General features: G+C 50.1%; 1 protein-coding gene across 2 annotated transcripts in view; it reads right to left on the reverse strand.

The window, feature by feature from the left end:
* The window catches only part of VASH2 (vasohibin 2), a 36545-nt gene extending 29924 nt beyond the window's left edge, over positions 1 to 6621 (reverse strand). Inside the window, exons 1-2 of one of the 2 annotated variants that reach the window (XM_074817934.1) lie at positions 6365 to 6621; positions 1038 to 1126 (exon numbers count right to left, since the gene is read on the reverse strand). In XM_074817934.1, coding sequence (XP_074674035.1) covers positions 1038 to 1126; positions 6365 to 6469 — 194 coding nt within the window. In that variant the 5' untranslated portion in view covers positions 6470 to 6621. Of the gene's footprint in view, positions 1 to 1037; positions 1127 to 1762; positions 1788 to 6364 lie in introns of those variants that run through there. The other variant, XM_074817935.1, reaches the window with a different exon arrangement.
* Between the last annotated feature and the right edge of the window lie 9431 nt (positions 6622 to 16052).

Consider the following 16052-nt stretch of genomic DNA (forward strand, 5'->3'; position numbering starts at 1 on the left):
ACAATTTTTGGAGCTCTGTGCGACACGGTCTCCTCTCCAGCACAACCCCCCTGAGCAGTGAGCCTCTTGTCCTGCCCAAGCAGCCGACGTGCAGAAGAGAAATGCACCATCCCCCTGCAGAGCAGGCTGGCCCCAGCCTCCCTCCCCACAGCAGCTGCTGCGGCTCCAACCCCTTCTGCCGCCTGATCCCAACCACTACTCCCCAGCAGGCTAACCGTGCCTGCTATTTTTGGATGCTCTTCCAGCTGCCACCCATATCCGTTCTTAATCCTTAACAGGACTTTATATTCATTCATCATCCCCACTGCTTCTCCCCCACATGTACACACACAAAAAGGGAGAGCTTAGAAAAAAGGAGAACAGAGAGAAGAGCAGCATCTGGGACAGCAACTGTCTCCTCTAACATCATCTGTCAGCAATGGAAACAGTCAGGTATTAGGCACAGGGCAGCGATAGGGAAGATGGATAGATGTGTACAGCTCTGATGAAGCCCCCAAGCAAGGCAGGACATCTGGAAGGGGGCATTCCTTTGGTCAGTTCCTGTGTCACAGGCAAGCCTGCCCACCTCGGAGTCAGGACAGCTGCTTGTGCCCCCCACCCCAACAACAAGCACTCCCTGCAAGCTGACCACGTAGGCAGTCTATAGGGAGCCCGCAAGGGCTGCCAGGGCAGAGGAAGAAAGGGTTTGTCACAACACCAGCTCTCCCTTAGTCTCTTTATGACGAGATGCCATATTATTTCTCCAGGCATCACGATCCAATCATAATATCCTCATAAACCAAAATAAGCATTTCTACTCCCACCAATGTCACTTCAGTTAAATTCTTCAGTATCATTTAAAGGTAATTACATCCCCCAGAGGATTGCTGTGACAAGCTCAGTGCTGCAGGTGCTATCACAAATCCTTAGAGGCGTCCTTTTGCCCCCAAATGATCCCAAGCCCTCGTGACCAGCTAGTGCTTCGGTAAAGCCCCTGTTAATTCATGCTGGGCACAAGCCAGCCTTCTCTCTGGAGACCACATGGTGGAGAAGGATACTGCAGCATCTTCATGTAGGTCTGTATTGCCTGGAGCCATTCTGGGATCGACATGGAGAGCTTGTAGTTTGGCACTGGCGGCACTGAGGGCTGGACACAAAAAAAGATAAAGAGGTTAGACAGTTACTGGTCCCTGCAGAGTGGATAAGCAATTGACTTGGTCAGCGGTATGCGCTTAGTGCCACGCAACACGGCAGCACAGATGGCTTAAACCCCACGTGAACTCAAGCATCAGGCAAAGTCATCCCACTGACAACGGAGGCTGCCCATGCACCAGAGCCAGCCCCATCCCTGCTGGCTTGGAGAGCCCAGGGCAGGCCCCACCATGGCAGGCTGCTCGTCACAGCCACTGAGGTCCCTCAAACACCACCCTACGTGGGCAGGTAGTCCAGCACAGAAGGCCAACACTTCCCATTTTTCCCCTCCAGCACAAGGCAGTTTGGATGAGCAGAGTCCCAGTGCTGGCTCTGCTGTCCTCCCTCCCCTGAGAAGCCATTTCAAGTCTAATTTTTGGTTTCCTCTACCATGAGATAAAGATAAAAGGAGAAAAGGATCCCAGGCTGCATAATTTCCCATCTGCTGCGCATCAGTGGCACACTTGTTAGGCAGGAAGTGCGTGGTACCTAGAAGACCACCCGGGACCCAGATATTTAATGATATTAAGACACTTATAGACTGGCAACATAATGGGATTTTTCCAAAATCCCATAAGACATCTGCTTGTACCTAAGCACTTTGAGAAGCCAGGTCCTCAATCCATATGTAATCCACACAGCTACGTGGCTCCTGAACCTGTAACCATGCAGGAAAGGGGCACAGCCTTGTCCCAAGTCCCCTTATTTTAGGGGCAAGACTGCAAAATATGGAGTCAGCAGATGTTAAAGTGGGCAGCGTGGCTAAAAAGAAGTTAGTACAATTCTCACAAACGTAGCATGGGAAACAGTTTATTTAAATATTAATGCAGACCCAAATTCAGGAACCAGCAACTTGGGCAGCCGAGACACAAGGCACAAAGGAAAATGTGCAGCTTCTGCGGGTCCATGATGTCGTTACAATAGTTTAAAGATCATAAAGTGAGATATCACGGCTCTAAATACAGTCAGCAACTACAGTTAAGGAAAGCAAGTTCAGGTGGTATGGGGCCATCTCTGCACGCACACCTTCCTCTCCGGTTCCCACCTCCACTGAGATGGAAGGACTGTGTTTACTTTCAGAGGGCAAGCACTGATAATCCCAAGACAACCAAAACCCAGCATTTACTACATGTAGTTAGTTACTACAGTCAAATAGTAAATACCACTCAGAGAAGGGAAAAAACCCAAAATAGAGACTCCTACATTACTGGCACGCAGAAATGTATTTTAAGCAGCAAGCACACAGATGGCCGTGCCTCCAGCTCGCTGCTGCCATCCCCAGCGCCACATGGGAGACAACCAGCATGAGTGCATGAGCACATGGGTTTTCTCTCAAGTGGGAGGTAAGAGCAAGACTCATTAGCACTTCTTAATCGCAATTTCCACACCTAAGCTCTTCATTAGAGGCAATTTTTCAGTTTCACAAGTTTCTTCTGCCTTTGGCTCCTTTGGTCTGGACAAATTATTCACCTGTCCCTCCTGGCACTAAGGGAGACCTGGGCTCAACACACCACACAGGACTTGAGTTTCAGGAGCAGCAAGTGGCTGAAAGAGGGAATTAAGGCAGGCCTGTCAAATCCTTCCAGGGATAGTCATTTCTGCTCTGATACAAACACTCCTTTTCTTCAAAGATAAAGAAACTCCAGGTGCACACATTGCACTTCCATTGCCTTGGCATGTCGTGTTGTGTAAGTCCCTGTGAGTGAGAGGCCTGGCTGCTGCAGAGCAGCTGGGGTGATAGCACCCCCTTCCCAGCCCTCCATAAAATGGAAGCCTCTGCCCTCGTCCAGCTGTGGGACAGGACAGTATCCCATAGGGACCACACCAGTACAGAGGGACGCAGCGCTTGCTGTAACCCACAGTGGCCACCCTTGCCGTGGAGGTTGGGTTTGGACCTCCAGGCGAAGTGCTTCCCCATCTCCAAAGCGGATGATGATCCTGTCAGCCACAGAGGCACACTCAGGTAAAGAGAACCAGGGCTTTCCCAATGGCTGACGCGTATCCCATCACCTGTCTGTTGAAGTTACCTCAGCAGGCCTGCCAAGTCAGGAGGCCCAGGCAACGAGGGAGAAGCAGCCATCCGTCTTCCCCCACACCAGACAGCGCACTGCTCTCCTCTTTCCAGTGCTGGGTGGGCAGTACATGGCATCATGCTGCCGGCCAGGCCAGGCGGCAGAGAGCCACCTGCCGTTCCCACTCCCTCCAAACAAAACCCATGTTTTCCCCCAGATTCCTGTCCCTGCCACAGGAGCACCAATCCTGGACGCCCAGCCAGCACAGAGCAGAAGACAGGGCTGCACGATACCACAAGCGAAGGAAAGCACAATGCTGTTGTGGTTGAGGCTGCAGTCCTCCAGCCAGCGGTGCACATCCCGGTGCAGTAGGCAGGAGCCAGCAAGGGTTTGTAGCGGGAGGTCAGAGCAGCCGAGAGAAAACGCAGACACAGCACTACAGACCATGAATTTATAAAGGGACTGAAATTCAGAGTCCAGGCAGATGAAAGGCCTTGACCTTGTATCAGTATTTCCAAGCAGTGGCAGCTCCACAGACAGCAGAACTGCTGCAGTGCAAGACCTTGTGGCAGAGCTGGAGACCATCATCCTGTCGCTGGAAACGTTGTAGTCACAGTTCACCACACACATCCTGTGTGAAACTCATCATGCCTGACTCCACTGTGTCTCATTTAATGACCAGAAAGTAATTTTCTTCTAGCTCGCCCTGCAAGTATGCAGTTACTTAGAACAGATGAAGCTGGCAGGCTACAGCCCTCAAAGCTGGTGAAAGGTTTAATTCATTAAGATCTACAAGTATCTCAGGCCACATAAAGGACTGCACAGCCCTTCCAACCCGGAGCCCACACCCTTCTCATAGCTCAAGACAAAAGTCAGAGGTGGGGGTTGCAACGAAGGGACCCCTCAAGTTCTGAAACTGCCCCCCTCACAGACAAGACAGCTTTTTGTGAGGACTCTTCCTCCTGGGAGAGATGCACCCCTGCATTTGCATTTGTTCCAGTAAGGACAACCTCACCAATACAGTAAGAAGCTACTTACCGCCCTGCGTGTATGATCGCTGAGACTAATACCAAGATGATGAGAGCAATCAAGCGGAGCTTCTTAGGGAGGGGATGAAAACTCTCTCCCATCACTAGGGATTAAGAACAGATCAGATGCAAAAATGGAGCAGTTGCAACACACCACTCGCTCAGCCTCCACCAACTACCATTGCAAGTGGATTACAAACCATCTTCTCACAGGCAAAAGTTTCTCTCGTCACTCCTGATCAGCACTACCTGGTCTTTTGCAGAGTGCCACATACACAGCAGCACAAGCCAATTAAAAAAGCTGTACCATCGTTTAAGGAACAACTCTCCCCTGGTACTCCTACTCCCCACACAGAAATCACTATCACAACTTTAGCAACCCACTGCCACTTTGTAGCAAAGCAAGCTGTTCCTAACCTTCATTTGCTCACCTGAGCTGTGTTGGCCTTAATAAGGATCAGGCAGTCCTCAAACTACTCTCTGACCCTGAGCTCCCCGGCTTAGCCAGCAAGAGCAGGTCAGTCACAGGCGACACCAGGCCCTTCTGCCCTTGAAAAAGTTAATCACTGCAACAGGGAGTTTGCTGCCAGACTGTGCTGGAGGAATGCAGTACAACTCTTCCAGCATCCTCCACTGATCAGCCACTAGTAACTAAATCAAATGATTTAGCCAAGCAGATTTCAAAACATTTTTCCTCCTACCCAGCTTCAGCACATGCCACACCGAGTCAGCCCCGTGCTTTGGCACTGAGGAAGAAGCCACAGGCAATACTCTCTGGGGTACTCTGGCAGGCAGCATGCCGGCACACTGGAGCCACTGGCATGTCTTGCAACAGATGCTTTGTCAGTCACTATGGGTATCACCAGTAAAAGTTACGTGCTTCGGAGCTGGGAAGTAAGGGAAGGAAACCAAGTCCAGCATATACTTTGGCATCTCTTAACACTGAACAGATCTGCAGACTGTTTAGACCAGTGGGAGCTGGTCATGCTGCTGAAACAAGTTCTGCCCTCTCCCTGCCCTTGCCCCTACATTTCTACCTCAAGCGCTTGTGCAAGTATGAGATGAACCACGCCAAGGAACCGCGAACAAACCCAGCATAACCAGATTATTCTTTAGCTGGATCTGCTCCCCCATCCAAACAAAGGCTGGTGCCAGCACAAGGGAAGCAGGGGAACAGAGAAAAAGAGGTTGTCCCTTCTGCACTTATGCTGAACTGAACATTGCAGAAGAGAGATGAAAGGCCTTTTCAGCCTGCATCTTATTTGACAAGCGCCTTTGCAAGACAGACCTACTCAATATACTTTCAACTCCTCCGTGCACAGAGTATTTCCTTTCTATCCCACGTCAAGCAAAGCATACATATCACTGACAACCTGGACCATGACCACACCAGCTCAACCACCTCACCCCAGCATGCCGAGGGGTACGAATCAACGCAGCAGTCAACTCAGATTAATGCTGCTTGGTGGGAGGAGCGAATCAAGCTCAAAGTCTGCCAAAGCCGACAGTGTTAAAGACATTGTGATCAGTAATGCAGCACAGTGGTGAGAAGCCTTGGAACATCAGCAGACAACAACAATTTATTTGCTGGCTGGAGGAAAAAGACTTGGGTCAGGCAGAGCTGTTTGGAGCTTGTAATGAGGAACGTAGGAAACAAAAGCGTTTGGAATCTTTCCATGTACTGGAAATGAAACGTCTGAGTTTTAAATCCCTTATTACATTTCAGGAGCAAGGCTGTGTTTTCGGAAATGCCTGTGTTCCAAAGAGCTGAGCAAAATGTGCTTTAAATGGCACAAAGAGCTTCATTCAGTCCCTGAAGACTTCTTTTAATTCTTATTTTCTGCTTTTTCCTCCCCAAGACAAAACAATAATTTTCTTTCTACTTGTTTCCCAAGACACCAACTCCACAGCTCCCAACCATCGCGCGGCACACTCCCCCGTACCCCGTTTTGGGTATTTTCCGACAGCAGACGCCCCAACTGTCGCGGGGGCCGAGAGCATCCTCAGGGCGAGGCGTGACACCTTCCCGCCCGGCCCCGCTGTCCCCCCCGTCCCCTCGACGCCCGCCGCACCCGGCAGCCGCGGGATGCCTGGGCTGGGGCTCTGCGACACCCCCGCTTTTTTCCCGAGGGGGACACGGGGGCCTCGCCTTACCCGAGCCAGGCGGGCGGCGCTCCGGATGGCCGCCGCCACGGCGCCGCCGTCGGGGTGCACCCGCTCCACGTGCCCCCACATCCGCTCCCAGGTCTGCCCGTCCATGGGGAAGCCGCTCTTGTTCACCAGGAAGAGGGACCCGCCGTCCCGCTGCTCCTCCTCCTCCGAGCCGCCGCCGCTCCCGCTCCCGCCGCCCGCCGCCCGCGGCTGGGCGCTCCGCGACCGGCCCCCCGCTTTGCCGCCCGCCGCTCGGCGGGTGCTCCCGGGGCCGCCGCCCGCCGCCGCGCCCGTCATGGCCCCGCGGCCATGCCCGAGCCCGGGCGCGCCGCGGGGACCGCTGTCGGGAGGTGCCCCGCGGCCTCGCCGCCGCCCGGGCCCTCTATATATATATGTTTTATATATATATGTGTGTGTGTGTGTGTATTACGTGCGTGCGGAGGGGGCTGGGCGCGGAAACGGCCCCCTCCCTAGCGGCAGGGGCCCGCCCGCCCCGCGGCACGGCAGCTCGCTCGTCCCGGGCGCCCTGGCCGGGCCCCGCTCGCCCCGGCCCCGGCGCTGGGGGCGCGCCCCGCGCCGCGCTCCATGCCGCCGCGTTACCACGCTACCGGCCGCCCGCCCGCCCTCGCCGCACTCCTATTGGCGGCCGCAACAAAGAGGGGCGGGGCTCGGGGGGCGGGACGAGCCGTGACTGGCTGAGACGCTGGCGGGAGGCGCCCCCTGCCGGGCGCACCGCGTCACCGGAGCCAGGCGGCGCAGGCGGAGCCCCTCCGCCCGCCGCCGCCCGGCGTGGGGCTGCGGCCCCCGCTGCGGGAGGGGCGCCTGAAAATCGAACTCTTAATCGAAGAGAGCCCGCTCTTCCTAGCTGGAAAATTCATTGTTAACCATTGAGTGTTACGGTGATGGCGGCGAGATCCCAGCTTGAAGGCGATGGCGGCTGAGAAAAGCCACAGGACTGTTCTGTCTGGTGGGCAAAGGAGGGCCCCAAACCTGGGGGGGCACCAGTGCCGGCCCAGGGATGGGTGGCTGCGGTCTGCCTTTGCCATGGATGGCTCACAGGGCGGTGCTTGTGCGCCAGGAGAATATTTCCTGCTCTAGCAGTAGGAGCCCTGGGTGCCCGACCCCTGAGTAGGAGGGAGGGTAGTCAGTGTGACCTTCCTCGGAGTCTTTCGCTGCCACGCAGACTGCCGGAGGGCCCAGCGAGCGCTTCATGCTCAGCGCACAGCCCGTTACTCAGGGGTACGCACAGCAGCGATGTCCTGCCTCCATCCCCTGCCTGCCCCACATGTCTGCACGCACTGCTGCACCATAGAGACAACAGCGTCTGGTCCTCCTCTGCCCGTGCCTGGTGTGATGGAGCTGTGGGTGAGGGTGACAGGGAACCTGTCTCTCCCTTAGGGCTTTGTCCACCTACATCTGTGGCCTTGCAGCACCTCCCGGGCAGATGACTCCATGGCTGCTGCTGCCATCTCCACCACTCAGCTCAGTTCCCTGATACTTATTTCCATGCTCAGAGGGGTTTTTTTAGCTCTTTATATCAAGTGCTACAGTGTCAGCCTAATACAACTTCTAGAGCTAGAGGTGACCCCCCATCAGAAATAGCCTATGCCTATGCACACAGGTACCACCACCACTCTGATCTCCCCTGCTCCCAGCCAGGCTGGGCGGGCGCGTACCTGTGCATCTCCTCAGCGGCTGCAAGTACTGATTCTCCTCTCTCATCATAAATAAATCTCTCCAGTGCCCTAATCAGCTTCCTGAAGGCTCTTGGGAACCATGGGTTTATGTTGAGTTGCTAATCGCTCTCCGTAGGAGTTGACGTCTCTGTGAGTCCTACCAGTAATCTTCCCTGCCGCATCCTGGCCACATGGTATGCCTGAATCTCATCAGGAGGTTTAACACAAGGGAGGATGGAGAAAGGCTGTTCCATCAGCTAAAGCAAACCAAGGGCTTCGGCTTACACAGCTTGCCCAATGTCAGCTTTCAGCCCAGGAGACTTTGGTCTAGGGAGCCCCCAAAGCTGAACATGGGGGTTCAGTGTGTAAATGGTGACACAATCTGGGGGAGAGGAGGAAAGGTCAGAGTGGGTTTAGAGCTGCTGTGAAGTCTTCACCCGCTGCGACTGGAGGGCCCTCATGCTGGCCGGAGGTGAACCGCACCCCCCCGCACTGGGTTTTGAAGGAGGATCCCAGGGGAAGCGCAGTCCCTCTCTCCTTCTGGAGCGCAGATGAGGCTGCACATCAGCAAGATGTGAGAGCACTGAGATGAGCTCCAGATGGGAGCCGATGAAGCACAGAGACTCAGAGAGGCTGCAGATGGCTGCAGCCACAGAGGACAGGGCTCTCAAGGAACAGAGGGAGGCTCAGGCAAGGCAGCACGAGGAAAGGGAGACTGAGAAAGTCTGTTGGCACACACAATCCCAACACAGAAATTCTGCAAGTTCACTGGAGCAGAGCCAGGGGAAAGCTTGAAAAACATTCAGACATGGATCTTAGGACTAATAGGACTGTGCAGGTGGTGGCAGCCATGTGTGAGCAGCCCAGGGGCACGCTGCATGTGACAGAGCCTGGAGCACTGGGACTGCGCAGCGGAAAGTCATCACCAAGGATGCTGATATATAAGCTGGCAGTCACGTATGTCCCAGAGTCTTGTTCACTGTTGGAACAGGCAACCATGGTGAGGCTGCCACAACCTCGCTCAGTGCTGTTCCACTGCCCAGAGCAGCCAGGAACCCTCAGATCATGCTTTCCTACACCCACCCACTTCTTAGCCACCCTGGAGGGGTGAAGACCAGAGTGATGCTACACACTTTGCACTTCAAAAAGCCTTCTGCATCCACCATGCCAGGGTATGCTCTGTGCCAATGGGAAGGACTCTCCCTGGCCAGACATGTCAGAGGCATGGAAAGGTTGGGACACCACAGCCCTGTCTTCAGCAGCCCTTTGCAGCACCCAGATCCCTTCTGATCAGGGCCAAAAGAAAGAAAAAATCTCGCCAGCTCCTTGATGTTTAGGCTGAAGAAGGACAAGTTGAACTCCCAGAGGCCAGCAAGTGCATTCAAGGCCAGGCTGTGGGCTGGACAGGCAGGGCAGAAGTTAGTTGAGATCCTGAAGCTAGTGGCAACTTTGAAACAACAGCCTAAGGGGATAAAAGCAGAGCCCTCAAGTCCCTACAGCTAAGAGGAAGCCTTAATTACACTCTTCCCAGCTATAAATTAAGAGTAAAAATAGAAGAATGCTGCCTTGGTTTAGCCCAAGCCTCGCCGGTATTAGTTATGAACAGATATTCAAGATGAGTTAAGAGCAGGCTGATACGTGGCGTGCCCCCCTGCATCCCCCCAGCATCCGATGGCTTTCACCTTGTGGGACCACCTAATTTCGATATTGTAACTCTCAGCAGAGCCGCCTTGTTCCCTACTCTGTTTGCAGCCCTTCTCCTGACACCCAGGGTGCTGCCCAGCCTCTGCTCCGGAGTGACAGAGCCTTTTGAATTTTAGTTCCAGTCACTTTACATGGAGGTATCTTTCTAAAGCTAGTTCTGAGTAACACCTCAAACCTACAGTCCTGTTCCTAATGTGGCACTTGTTGCTACCACACCTGCTTTCTGGGTCAAAGGAACTAATTTGATCATAAAATCATGTAAGAGGGTTTTAACCTTCATTATTTCCAATTGCAGACTAATTTAAATGCAGCATTCAAAAGGCCCTGCAGCGCAATTACACAACCAACTGCAGGAAAATTAATAGCTCTTAATTGTACCATGGCAGCAAGGTTATATCAGCATTGGCACTTTTTCCAAGAAGATTTCGTCTCCAGAAGTGTCACCCCTGCACCCCCTGCCAAGGAGTCCCACTAGCCCATTCCCCAGCAAGCATCTTCTTGCACACAGCGATGAATTCAGCCCTGACAGGTAGCAAACCCACACTGCTCTGTGATATTCCACATGCACAGAGGTCGTTAATTTATGTATTTATTTGGGCTTATTTGGGAAACCATTTCCTCTATTACCCATTGTTTCCAAGCAGCCCTTCTTGCTGGCTCGGTGCAGGTGCTAAGAGTGAGCAGGAGGAGGCTTCCCTGGCCAGCAGGGGCCCCAGCCCGACCCAGCCTCAGAGCAGGGAGCTTCAGCTGGGCTGGGGAATGGACCACTGGTATGATGAGTGCCTGTGAGGTCTCATGCACTGCTCATGCTCCTGCTCCTCTGCTTTGAAATTCAGTGGTCTTCTGTTCTACAGGTCCTCTGCCAGCATGGCTCCAGACTTTTGTAAGATCTTAGTAAGGCCTTGCCCCGACTCAGCTGTCAGCAGACTCGTGTCGAAATACATCTCACAGTGAATGGGAATGCCACTTTGTGCTGTCAGGGGACATAAGTGAAGCACCAAAACCAGAGGTGGAGCAAGACCGACAGCAGCACTGCAGCAGAAGCTGGGCTGGTTGGCAGATCGCCCCGGCCCTGCCCAGCCATCCCTGCCTGTGCAGCCAGGCCTGCTGACCTCTCCAGCCCAGGTCATGTGGTGGTTCCCCTGGTCCCAGCCCACACCAGCATCCTTCTTAGTGCCACAGAATTGCTCCTGGTGCGTTTGCTTTGGTGCCTCTGCAGGCGGGCGGCAGGGAGCTGGCTCAGCAACCCACCCAGCAGGGGCAGGAGACACCTCTCACCTTGTTCCAGCCCCCCTAGGAAGAGCTGAGGTTTGCTTTTCTGCAAAAAAGGGTGCTCAAATCTGCCGTCCAAGGGGGTCTGGGAAGCAATAGCCAAGAATGGCCTTACAGCACCTGAGCAGAAGCTTGACAGTTTATCTTTTCCTCTTTCCTTCCATCAGATAGATGAAAATCAGTGGCAGCATGATAGATCTGGACCTCTGCTGTTATCCAGGTCAGCCAAAGTGGACACTAAGTGTTCTGCACTCACTGAAGGTCCCTGTACCATCACTGAGCATACAAGAGGCAGGTTGGTTACTGGTAGAGCAGGAAATACGCCCAGTACCTTTGGCTGGCAGCAATTAGTGCAAACACCTGAAGCCTGGGTACCTTACAAGTGTCCCCAGCTTGGGCACACTGTTCTGCTAAAGCCAGGCCAAGTGATCCTAATGGCCTTTTCTGAATTTAGGAACCACTATATGTCTAGAAAAGCAGCAGCAGTCTGAAATGGTTAATCCTACAAAGGTGCTTCAGCTTTGCAGAAGAGAAGCAGGGAAACACAGGTCACGAAAGTTTACCTGTAAGTGCAATGTAAGTGAATTACATTATTGCTATGCCAGATTAGCCAGTTTCCTGAAAAGACCATAGTGACCTCATTTGATCCTTGAAAAGGAAAATAAAACTTGTTTGTTTGGGGATTTTTCCTAAACTGGAAGTTATGCCGGGATGGGATTTGTTTGGTAATGAAATGCAAGGTTAAACTGTGATAAGAATGTAACCATAGTAATATGGGAATGGCTGTTGATGCAAGTTTGCAGGAGTGATTTGCGTAATCACTAAGAACAACAACTTTATGTATTCATCAGTGTGATCATTGGGAAAATAAATATGTAAAGCAGACTTTAAAAAAAAAAAAAGCAAGCTATAAAAGGAATGCTTGAGGTTGTGCTTCCTTGGAGCTTTCCCCAAGGTAGCCCTTTCTGGAAACTCTTAAAACACTATTTATTTTGCAGTGGTCTAGCAGAAAAAACAGCCATCGGCTGTTTTGGCTTTAGCAATGAGGAACATTAGCAATATATTTTAATTTCTGCCTGAGCAAGTCCAGGACCTCCTGCATTAATTCTTCTGCTGCAAATCATTATAGTGTTTATTTTAGATGGGTTTGGTTAACAGGGCTCCAGTTGATCTCAGCCTTATCCAACACACAAGATTTCCAGCATTAAAAATGGAAGTAGCAGGAAAATCCTATAAATCAGGCCTCCCCCAAAACTAGTTTGCAAGTTTTCTCTTTCCACCCCCACTGCAGGTCAGCGTGTCCTACCTGCCTGAGCCTTTGCTGACAGTGAAATAGCCCTTCCTCTTCCGTACTTATTATAGTCACCTCACTCCGACCTGCAACTGATAGTGTCAGATACAGACGAAACTTGTTTCTCAGTGGTACAACATCAGCGTCCCTATGAGCCTGCCTTACTCTTTCTGTTTTGTTCCAAAGTTTCAGTCTCAAATATTGCTGTGGCTTGGGAAAATAATTACACCAATATAGATTGCTGCGAAGGTCTTACTTGCTGGCATATCACATGATTTGTCTCTGCAGCAAGCTCTGCTTTAAAAACAAGGAAACACTAATGTAACCTTCCATAAATCTCAGCAATCTATCTTTGGACTAATTACTTCTTCTTTAACCTTTAGTCAGAGGGTAAATTACCCAGCACTATCACCTTTTTTCAGGGGAACTGCATAATAAAAGTACAGGTAGTAAAGAAAGCCAGTGGCTTAAAAAAATCTGCTGGAAACGAGATCTCTTTTCATCAGTCATCAGCACCTGCAACCCTTGTCACAGGGCAACTACTAAAGGTGAGAGTCAGGACTTAGGTCTTCTGCCCAGTGAGCACCTGAGTCATCTCTGCCTGCACAGAGGAGTGTACTGCAGCAAACCCCCTGCCTGCTGAAGATCAGAAGCACAATTGTTGGTACTGTTTAGAACTTGATTAAGCAATGTAGCTCTGTTATTGGATACCCTGTGCCCTCTAGGAATAGTTAGGAAACGCTTTGAACAAACGTTGTCCTTATGTATTAACGTTCCTCAAATGCGTTGTCTTTCCAGGCAGTACTTGAAAGTGGACAGAAAAAGTTATTACGTTTAGCAATAGAACATGTCACAGGCCCAGAAACCACAAGCCCTTGAATTTAGGTGCTGTGTGAAACCTGCAAAGAGAGAAATGCATGATACACTCAATGTGATGGTACAAGGTGATTTCGCTGGTGTTTTTCATCTGAAGTATCCGTTCAAGCATCCCTGGAAGGCAGTGCTCTGCAGATTAAGATTCCCCCTCTCTAGAGAATGATTGAACAGTAGTCAAAATACTGCAGAAGCACCTGAAGGTGAGAGTGAAGTTCAAATATTGTGGTCACTTTAAAAATTTGAAGCTCTTAAAGGAATTATAGTCATCTTCATTAGTTGCCATCACATGAATGAAATTCATTTTCAGAGGTAACTAGCAAACTCAAGAAGCCTACAGAGCGTTTTCCAACCTTGGAATCAAAACCAGGAACGTTGTAAGTGCAATCATGCCGGCAACAGACTTCAAGGAGGCTCCATAATGCTTCCTGTCCTCTTCATGCACACAGACATTTCAACCCCCATGAGATTCTTATAGCTCAAGCCTGAGAAGATGGAGTAGGTCAGAGGAAAATCACTCTGAGTATGGGGTGCTCTGCTCCCCAAAAGCTGATGGACCTCCATTATCTCCCCTGGCAACAGTCTGGTTTGGGTAACTTTGTCAAGCTTCTGAGCCTTTGAGGACTCCTCTACCCTTTTGAAGCTTCTGTGGAGCAGTGACAAGATGAGAAAGCATGGGATTTCTAGGCTTTAGGCATTAACCTCAAAGTGAATTTCAGGCTTTTAGCATTAGGCCCCTAAGTGAATTTAAGTTTTTCTCTGGGAGCTGAAGATAACAAAAAGTCAAGTCTCATGGAGCCAGTTAATCATCCAAGGGTGAGTCATTCTGACCCTAGCAGGACAATGCCTCTTCATTCAGCACAGGGTGTAGGTTTTGTCTAATGCTTGTAGGGTTGTTCAGAATTAGCTGACAAATTATTCTGAAGAAACCCAGTTACCTTCCAGGAATTAATGGAGAAAACAGTATGTACAGGCTTAGAAACTGCACTGTTACATTTCAGTTTTGTTTTCCCTTGGCAGCAGCTGGACAATTTGATTTCCAAAAGAATAAGTAACTTTGCACTCATCTGCAGTCCCTCTTCTACCTTTTCCAAACTAGTGATCAGCATCTGAGAAGCCTTAGGACTGCCCCATTCTGAAAAGAAGAAATTGGGAAATTTCTGGTTCAACCCAGCACAGGATGGGAAAACTTCTGAAGCCTTGAATACTTCCCTGGCATTTTTCCCAGCAATTTTCACAGTGCTCCAAGAACCAGGGTTAGCCCCTGATGTCCCCAAGTCATGCTGCTCACCAAGAAGCTGTGTTTAGCACGTGCTACATAACTTTAGAAAGCAGAGCAGATGCACAATTATGAAACTAATGTTCAATTTTACTCCTGCAAGTCAGTCGAGGAAAAAACTTTCAAAATAATTTTCTAGGGTGAAAGCAAATTTCTCCGTTAAGGAACACCTAGATAGAGAACTAAACTATATTCCAGAGATCCCATTCTCCCCCAGCAGGTTTACTCTTCTTACTTAGGCAAAGCATTTCTTTCCAGCTGTTACATCCAATAATGTCAATAATATTTTACACAACTGACTCTCATCTGAGACTCTTTTTCACATGGCTTTTACAAGATATCTTTTCCGGATGCACACATAAGTACAGATAAAATACAAAGTGAGTCAAAACAGTAAGAAATTACTATTACAGTGATAAAACAGATGTCAAAACCCAAAGTCACAGAAAAAGGCGGCTTCTAATTACACCTTCCCATTTTCCAAAATCAGCTTGCTAGGATGCACATTCACTGCCTCTTCTACAGAGCTGATGAACTCTGACCTGTGGAGCGACAGCACTTCTGGGTTCACATGAGGCATCTTTAACCAGACTTTTTAAAAAAATAATTGCTTTCATGTTTTCCATCTGCATGGGGTTTATAGCTTTTGTAGGTTCTTGTCTCTGTTTCTAGAACTTGCAACACAAGGCCACAATTCTGACAAATGCCCCTTAGTTATTATGTACAACTTTTTTTAACGGCCTAAGCATTGTTACAGGCAGAAGCAGTTTATTGAGAAAAGACTGGAAATCAGCATCCTAGAGGCTGAATTTTGACCACACCTGATATTAAGTGTTAGTCAGCCTCGCAAATCAGTAACTATGCCTAACCACTGCCAGTACTCACTTTTTTTTTTTTTTTTTTACTGCAGCATACCTGCTGAAGTCGTTTCTACAAAGTTCAGGATATTGTTTTGTCTCCTGAAAGTTGTTGTTTAACTGAAGATATAAATATTGATTTAGAACACAGTCAGATAAGGTTAGCTCATTGTGAAGCACAGCCAGAAGGAAATCCAGCAGGCTTCTAAGAAACCTTTCCAGCCTAGCAAGCAGCTGGACTGTTAGGCACACGCATATTCTAGCCATGCACAAACCACATCACTTTCTTGAAGGGGTAGCACTTGTTAGCTTTGGATAACAGGGCCTGTCTGAACTGTAGAAACAAACAAACAAAACCACGAAAAAACAAACACCTCCAAAACAGATTTTCCTTCAAAAATGGCTTTAACTAATCATAGTCAGGACAGCTTCACATCTCCCACTTACCCGATGAGGTTTCTGGTGTCTTCTTTCAAGAAAGAACAAGTGTCTGCCAAAAAATGAACTTTAAGGCAATAATAATTTGCTGTGATTGTTACTTCCCAGCTGTAGGAATGTTTAAATTGCAATGCTAAATGGGGGATATAGCCTACAGCTTTTGTAGAAATACTGTAAGAGGAATATGACCCTTCAGCCCTGGTTGTAAAATGAAGAGCCTATCCAAAGATTCATCCCACTGCTGAACTGGGTGCTAGCATTGTTTTACAACAAAAGGCTTGTGTTTCCTGTGCTCTGCTGC

The sequence above is a fragment of the Strix aluco genome, chromosome 3, assembly GCF_031877795.1.
Source record: "Strix aluco isolate bStrAlu1 chromosome 3, bStrAlu1.hap1, whole genome shotgun sequence".
Taxonomy (NCBI): domain Eukaryota; kingdom Metazoa; phylum Chordata; class Aves; order Strigiformes; family Strigidae; genus Strix; species Strix aluco.